We start from the raw sequence: 8975 nt of genomic DNA on the forward strand, positions 1-8975 counted from the left end.
TCTACAGACCGAGAGCAAGGTGAGTTTCGGAAGATATGTTAAAAGACAGAAGTAGTCGAGTTAGAAAGATAGCATAGAGTAAGCGGACAGGATTGAACACGATGTCAGAAGGTGTGATACGTTAGGTTATCTAACGTAAGCCGTCGAAGGTGCGATACGTTAGGTCATCTAATGTACGCCGTCGAGAACTTGAATGGCGTTCATTTTGTATGAAGTTTTGCACAATTATCTTTGTTTGCATTGAGCTGAAGTACTCTATGAATTGGTCAAATCTTTTGATATATAAAATAGGCTAAAATATTGCTTGTGGGTTTGTAACTTTTTTTAAATATGTATGGTAGTATGTGGTAGATTATTCCAGCTTACTGAATTATTCCAATTCATGCGCAAACTCAAAACGAGGATGCGTTTTTAAATTATAGCCGTTAGAAATGTTCCAAAAATAGTTGTTTTGATTTTTACAAATTAGGACGGAATATTTCAGGCGGATAGAATAATCTACGATTATAGTAGATTATTCCATCCGTGTGTGTGTGTGTATATATATATATATATATATATATATATATATATATATATATATATATATATATATATATATATATATATATATATATATATATATATATATATATATATATATATATATATATATATATATATATATATATATATATGGGAGGGAGTTGGAAACTTTGGATGGTCGTAACTTATGTAATTTACAATATTTTTCTACAAAATTTGAAATCTGTCGATAAATTTAAATTTAGTTTAAGATTGTAAAGTTGAAAATTTTACTACATCAGTGCCCTCACGTTTGGACAGGGGGCAAGCATTTTAGGACTTTTTGTTCCCAGGCCTCTGCCATCCCAAATTTTCGCAAGGCCTTCTCATTTGGCATAGGTATGAACATATTTAAGTTTGGAGTTTGCACAATGTGTGAAAGTGTCCTATCTGAAACATCAAAAAATCCTGCGGGCGCCTAAGATTATATTTGTTTATATTAAAAAGTAAAAAAATTAAAACTAAAATAAAAAAAAAGTTTGAATTAAATTTAAAAAAAAATTAAATTTAAATTAATTAAAAAAAAATTAAAAAGCCTTGTTTATATTAAAAAGTCTCCACTTTGATCAAAGCTTTTTTTTAGGCTTAACATAATGTGCACCCCCATCCCTAAAGGGGACGGGGCATTTTTTAATATCTGTTAATTGGCCTAAAAGCTACTGAAAACTGTCAAATTATATCTGAAAAAATTTTATTGAATTTTTACATTATTTTACAATTTTTTCTTAATTTAAAGAGGTTATTAATTAATAAACGGCAAAAAATAAAGAAAATGTTTTTGCTAAATTGAACTATTTAAAAATATAGTTAGCAATAAAAATAAAGAACAATTGATTTTGATCGTTAAGTTCGGAACGATTAGTTTCCTTTTTTTTTCACTAACACATTAAATTTTTTTTTTTTTTTATAGTAATTACATTAAGTAATGATAGTATTGATTAAAAACGAGTCAAAATATTTCTTGTAATCAAAATGTCATTGAAACAATTAGAAAAACGAAAAAAAAATCCACACATCTATCTACAAAATCCTTCTGTATCGTTACTTTAAATCGCTAAAGCATCTAAATCTTGCAAAACTACTGTTTATATGGTCATAAAACGATACAAGAGCTCTCTATCTATCAAACGAGCAAAAGGATCTGGGAGAAAGAGTGGAAGAACTGAGCAAAAGGATCTGGAAAAAAGAGATTTTGGGATAAACAGCAATCAGTATTCGACAATCATTCACGCGAAATTCTGGCGTATCGAGCAGAAAACGAGCCAAAAGGTATAAAGTTTCTGAGTGATTTGTCAAGAAAGTTAAGAACTTTAACAATTTAAAGTCTTATCGAGCCTTTAAATATCCAAACCAATCAGATAAGCAATCACTGACTGCTAAATTTCGAGCTCGAAAACTTTATGATGAAGTGCATGTAAATTTATGATGAAGTGCATACAAATTAATCTTTACACATAAAAAATCTTTGTTTCTTTAAAAAACTCTAAAAACTAATACACTATAAAACTTATTAATCTAAAAAAATCTTGTTCTTTGCATTTAGTGAATATTTTACGTCGTAGTTGAGAGAAGTAAAAGCTCGCAATATGTTATAATCAGGCTAAAAAGACAAGCTTACTCATAAAACATCTACTGTTTGTTGTTTCACAATATTTACCTAAGTAAAAGTAACATGTAACAACTTGAGCGTTTTATTGCTTTTTTAATAAAATGCACGATTTATTGCTTTAAATAAAATGCGCGTTTTTTAATAAAATAAAATGCGCGTTTAATTGCTTTTTTTGTAAAATAGCGCGATTCTTAAACTGACTTTAAAAATTTAGCTAAAAGACGTTGCTTGTGAGTCTTTATTATTTTAGATAATAAAGACCAACAAAGTTTTTATTAAAATATTCAAAGAATACCCAAATAATTCAATGATAAAACGCATATATTTTGAAACAAAAAAATTAATTTTATAAAACTATGTAATAACCATAAGTTTATTGCAATAAAATTTTTTTGAAAACTTCCGCAATTTTAGAGCAAAATTTCCCGGAATTTTCAACCCTAGATATGAATAATCAGTCGTGGCGCAATAGTTAGAGTCTGGGCTCAAAACCAAGAGGTTCAAGGTTTGATGTATGCTTTGGCAAAATAAGCAAAATTGACTAGGATGAACTTATGAGCTCCCTAGTCAAATGCTCTATTATGTGCTCTGCGATAAAGCCGTAAGGACTTTTTGGAGCACCTTAATAGTAACAATAACAAAAAAAGAGGATTTTTTTGGTACTGTAATCCAATTTCAAAAAGTAACCCCCTAATATTGTCCCCATTCATGTTTTTTTATACTGTTCTATACAATAACGTTTAAAGGCAGATGTATCTTAATGAAAGTAAACTCTTTGCTCTTCCAAGTAAGCTTTCACGATTTTCTTGAATTTATGCAAGTAAGCTTCAGAATATGGACTTTAAGTGAGATTTTGCATTACTTTTTGGCGTAATTAGTAATGTGAATCCAAATAAACTACGCATTAATTGAGTCTTATAATTACCCAGGAATCAAAAAAAAAACTGCAAAAAAACTAGTCCAAGTCGCTCTCTCCATTCTGTTCAGGAGCGTAACAAACTCGTTGCGTTCAATAACCTTTTTGATTGTGATCCGACGAAAATACCAGCTCTAACCATAGCCTTGGACAGCTTCAAAAAAAGATCTTGAAGGTACTTAAAAGTGCCGACTTGTTGTCTAGAGCAATGGCAGATGAAAGTGCTTTATGAGGCCTTGATGTGCAGTGGTGACAAAAGCACATTACGAGGTTCTACCAGTGGATCCCTACTTCACATTGCTCTTGTCCACACAGAAATTGGTCTATTGTAACCAGTCGTTTCTATGATACATCTTAGAGCACATCTTAGTGTCACAACTTTGAGAAGCTTTTGCGAATCTTATTTGAATTTATCTAACTTTGTGAAAATTTTTTTGAATCTTAGTGTCACGGCTTTAAGAAGCTTTGGAATTGCTGTTTAGAAGTCTTAAATGACCTTTTATCCGTAGTCTTAATACTTTAAGTTACTCAGTAACATCATAGCGTCATAGCAAACTTGTAACATAGCACATAAAACTAATAATATAAATTTGGCGGCAAAAAATCTTACCCATCACTTAATACTGCCTATAATATTAATGTGTAACATTTTTTTCTACTTTTTACCGATATATTTTACCGGAAATTATATACTTTAAAATTTTTCAATAACTACTTCTTAAAATGAACTTAATATGTCTAAATTCTAAAAAATCTTCAAATAAAACTAAGCATAAAGCAAAAATTAAAATTACTTTAAGAGTTCTCTTGCAATTCCTGTTCACCGCATTTGCATATGATAAAGATAGGAAACATTTAAAGGCATCTTTTATTGTTTAACTAAAACTTAGATCATATAATATATGATCTAAGTTTTAGTTTAAATGTTTTCTACCTTTTTTATATGTAAATGTTTGTATAGATCATATTATGATCTATAGATTACATAATCTATTCAGTTCGCAATTAGTTTATTAATTATTATTAAAGTTAGTAGGTTATTTATATTTGTTGCATTATTAATAAAATGTATTAATAAAAATTGTAGTTTTTAATACGTTCAAGGCCTCTGAATAATTTTTTATTATTTAAGATAAGTAAGGTAACTAAACTAAGTTTATACTTATCAAATTGCATTCGATAATTTTTTTTTTAATGGTTCAAAAAAGATAATAATACAAAGCCTTTAAAACACTTTAAACTCCCTCTTCCCCTCCTTCCAATTTTTAGTAATTACAAACTTTACAAAAAAATGAACGTGCACAAGTTTGAAGTGTCCTATCTTTTAATAATTAACCTCAAAAATCTTAATCACCAAAAAAGGTGTCGGGTATGATGGCAACCTTATGTTTTTTTTTTTAATCTTTTAAAATCTTTATTATTATTACGTCAGCAAATTTAAACATTACTAAATGAATTATACTACTTACTAACTAGAAAAATTAAAGAAAGTAAGCGTTTGTAATTAATTTAAGCTCATTATTATTTTTCTATTAAATATTAATATGTTTTTTTCTTGTGGAGTGTTTGGTTGCTCATTAATTAAAAAAAAGCAACCAGATATCAGATTTTTCAGGCTTCCTGGAAAAAGTCCTTCACTGTCCATACAAAAAAATCACAGAATTCATATTCAGTAACAAGAAGTTAAGTTTGAACTTGATAGTTATATACATTGTCTTTTTTAAGTGATAGTTCACCATTTTTTGATTGTGATAGTTCACCACTTTTTGATTGTGATAGTTCACCACTTTTTTATTGTGATAGTTCACCACTTTTTGATTGTGATAGTTCACCACTTTTTGATTGTGATAGTTCACCACTTTTTTCTAAATAAAGATAACTAGTTTTTTTCATTTTCAACTGTATCTTGTAATATGTTGCTTCTAAGGTTGTATAGACATTTAATGTTTAAATATATTTTTCCACAACAAGAACACTTAACAACACCATCTGGTGACACTCCCATATAACTAAAATCTGTATTAATAAATAAACCTGAGTCAAGAACTTTAAAGTTTTCGTGACATGCAGTCATAAGATTTATATATTTTTCTCTAGCAGTTTTTTTGTGAAAAATTCCCCAATCAGTAGCGATGCTTCGAAAATTTTCAGGATAACATATCTTTTTAATAACAGATAGCAAAGGATTCTCAATATCAGAATCACACACATCTTTCATAACAGATGCAGTTACTTGACCACATTGAAATTGGTCCCAACAACTAGAACTTAATTGTAATCATGTCAAGCTTTCTATTTTAACTACTTGCTCAGTTGTTAAAATTAAACTAGGATAAATAAATTCATAATAAGATTGCAACTCCGTGTAATTAAGAGTTCTTTTTATCTAAAGAATATAAATCGCTCATCAAAGGTACTTTAAGATGATCAGATTTTGTAGAGTATACATGAGCATATTTAGGGATTATTAAGATAACTGGCTTTGAAAAGCCTATTAAAAAATACAATTAGTTCTTGATGTGTTGACTTTTTAACAGATTTCTTAATGGTAGAACAAACTAATGCAGAAATACTGCAATCATTTGGGTCATCTTCCAAACCTTTGACTAATATTCGTTTTTTGGTTATGCTTGATCGAAAATCGATTTCACATAAACGTTTTGGTGTTAACTGTGCTGGAGAGTTTGGTGGTAGCCAGTAAGATTTATAATAAGTTACTGTTTTAGATTCTTGCATTTTTACAGTTATGTCAATCCAAAAAAGAACTGCAGCAATATGTGTGCATGCTTCAGCAAGACCTGCCACACAATTACAGTGTGCACATACAAGTTTACCACTACATTCTGCAACAATCCATGGACTTAGTGGGGCCTCATTAAGGCGTTGTGAATGAAGCACCTCAAAATACAAATTTTAAAGTAATAAATAGATATAAACATTAAAAAATATAAAATTATATGTACATGCTTTATCAATATTTTGTTTCTTACCTTTCCCATAACAATTCTCAAACTTCCTATGCTAATAATTCCCGCATTCCTAACTCATCCTTCTAACACTTGATTATATGCTTCTAAGATTTAATAGGCCTTCATATCCTCAGCTGTATAAAAACTGGGTGAAAATACAATATAATTTACTACATCAGCGTAAGTTACAGTTGGAAAAGTTTCTTCACTGTTTTTGAATTCGCTGTCTGGTATTGAGTAAGGATCTATGCCATTTATAAGTAGAATTTTTTTTATCATATCTGCTTTTGGAAGGCAGATCAAGTGTTTTGCAGTAAGACATTTCTTTACAGTAGATATTTAAGTTGTTAAACTTGATATTTATTTTATTTAAATTAAAAAAAGGTTTATACTAATGGAAAGTTGATTATTAAGCCACGCTGAAACCAAAATCAAATTTAAACAAATGACTTTTAAAACGAAAACCGCTAACAATTTGTTTACATTTTTACCTTTCATGATGGCAAAATTTTCAAAGTCATGTGACTACGGGAACTCTCTTAACGTGTCAGTTTCAAATAAAATGTTGAACAAATTGTTAAAATAAGAAAAATATTATAAGAACATGTTTTCTTTTTACAAAAAAAATATTATATTTCCTTTAAATAACATCTCTGGTAGTTTATAAAAGTAAGACAGGGTATTCGTTAGTTATTCCCCTTAAAAGTAAAACGCCTTTATTTACTGATAACAAGATAAATACAAAAACAAAAAACAAAAAAAACGAAAATTACAAGTAGCGACTTAACTTCAACGCATTCACTAGGCAGTCAGATCGAACCTTAAGAATGGATACGAAAAAATTCACAGCATTCATAGCGGCGTTTGCTTTGATAACTTAAAAAAAATTTTAATGCGTTTATTGTAAATTTTTCAAAATCGCACATCCAAGAATTTCATCCATTATTATTTTGATACTGTAAGGGTCGTCCATAAATTACGTCACGCCTAGGATAGGAGTAGGGGTAGGAGTTAGTGGTTTTGTGACTTGTTACAAAAGAGTTACGATGTTGTGACGAGGCGGATGAGGGAGGGGGATGGACGGATGGAGAATGTCAAAAACGGTCTAAAATTGCGTGACGTATTTGTGGACAACATCAACCCTCTATAGCAACCAAAGACGCAAAATGGTAGTAAACGATAAATTTATTTTTATTAATACATAAATATGTAAAACATAATATAATGTTAATCACTTCTGAACATATTGTATTATAACTAATACTTATAGGCTTTTGTGTTAAAAAAAAAAATCTTCAACGCAAGAAGTTATATTTTTTAATATTTATGACTGTTAGTTATTTTTTGTGTTCAAATAAATAAAAAATATAAAAAAATATAATATCAATTAATACAATTTGTACTTTGATAATAATACTATTTGAAAGTAATATTATGATTTATTATACTGTGTTCATTATATCTATAAGGTACGACGTTTTACAGAATGCTTAAATTCATGTTAGAAATATAGGAAGCATGGCAACAAGTACAAAAAACGATTTAGCCAGAGTTGGTTTATTCAGTGAATTAGGATATGTTTCAATTGGTGATCCATTCAAGGATAACTTCGGAAGTAAGTAATTGATTTAATAATATAAAATGTAAAATAAGGAAATAATTACCATGTTTTAATTTACTTTGTTAACAATATGAAAAAGTATAATAAAACTAACAATGTTATAAAATTTAAAATGGCTTTTTTTCTAACATAAAAAAGCATCTCTCTGAGGAAAAGTTATTTAGCCATGTAAATATGCTAATATAATCCAGGGTTATGATCAAATACAAATTTGTATTTGAAATTGTATTTGTATTTGGTAGTTATTGGCTAAATTAGCGCATTTGTATTTGTATTGGATTTGGTTAAAAAATTTCTTAAATATATGTACTTTTATTTGCATTTGACTGAAATGTATTTGTTATGGTGTTTTCCCAAAAACACACAAACTAGACTGGTGCTTTTTTTTGGAAAAACCAAGAGATTTTTTTTATTTTTTATTTTTAACACTAAAATAAGTAGAAAAATTTGTTTTATAGATATATTCATTAAAAGATTTGTTTTTATTCTTCTATTTAGTATACCAATTTATCAGTATTCTATTAAAAAAATCTTAATATTTTTTCTAAACCTAACATACAAATATTTGGATTTGGAAAATGCCAATTACATATATTTATATTTAAATTTGTATTTGAAAATCTGAAATTAACATATTTTTATTTTTATTTGATCAAATTTATTTGACCTTAAAACTGATTTAAACTAAGAGTATTTCATAATAAAAAGAAGTTTATAAAAAATGAAGGGAAAATTTGATAAGAAAAAAGTGTTATTTTAACGAGGTTTTAATGAGTATTTAGAGTCCGAATATGTTTTGATTTTAAATTTTCTGGTTGCAAAATTAACCTAAAGAAAATTTTTTTAAGAAAATTGTAATTATCAGTTTTTTGACCTAAAGTGCTAACAAAGCACTATATATATATATATATATATATATATATATATATATATATATATATATATATATATATATATATATATATATATATATATATATATATATATATATATATATATATATATATATCTTATACTGCTGATTTAGGTGAGCAGTCTGACGTCATGCTGAAATAGCTTACTGCCGGGGGCTTCAGTATATACATCAACTGACAAATAGCCTGACTCGCCGTGGAGTGCTGCTACATCAACTGAGGGTTTGGCATGGGGCAGCAATCTTTTCATTTATTATTCTATGTTTTTTCTTCTTTTTCTAGAAAAGCCATATGGATTAAGATAAGCAAAAAAAGTGAGCAAATGCTTATATAAAAATGCTATAGATACATATATATATATATATATATACATATATATATA

The 8975-nt window shown here is 28.0% G+C and overlaps 2 protein-coding genes across 4 annotated transcripts in view; one reads left to right on the plus strand and one right to left on the minus strand.

Moving 5' to 3' along the window:
* Positions 1-4757: 4757 nt before the first annotated feature.
* LOC136078995 (uncharacterized) lies at positions 4758-6622 on the minus strand. Its single transcript, XM_065794770.1, has 2 exons — positions 6080-6622; positions 4758-5987 (listed from the first exon to the last, which is right to left on the minus strand). The coding sequence occupies exons 1-2, from the start codon at positions 6086-6088 to the stop codon at positions 5547-5549; spliced, it is 450 nt and encodes a 149-aa protein (XP_065650842.1). The 5' UTR covers positions 6089-6622; the 3' UTR covers positions 4758-5546.
* A 470-nt stretch (positions 6623-7092) lies between these two features.
* Positions 7093-8975, plus strand: part of LOC101237467 (cilia-and flagella-associated protein 96) — a 40275-nt gene continuing 38392 nt past the window's right edge. For 2 of the 3 annotated variants that reach the window (XM_065795519.1, XM_065795521.1), the window contains exons 1-2: positions 7093-7227; positions 7528-7673. In XM_065795519.1, the coding sequence (XP_065651591.1) occupies positions 7577-7673 (97 nt within the window). In that variant the 5' untranslated portion in view covers positions 7093-7227; positions 7528-7576. Of the gene's footprint in view, positions 7391-7527; positions 7674-8975 lie in introns of all 3 variants that reach the window. The other variant, XM_065795520.1, reaches the window with a different exon arrangement.

The sequence above is a fragment of the Hydra vulgaris genome, chromosome 04, assembly GCF_038396675.1.
Source record: "Hydra vulgaris chromosome 04, alternate assembly HydraT2T_AEP".
Classification (NCBI taxonomy): domain Eukaryota; kingdom Metazoa; phylum Cnidaria; class Hydrozoa; order Anthoathecata; family Hydridae; genus Hydra; species Hydra vulgaris.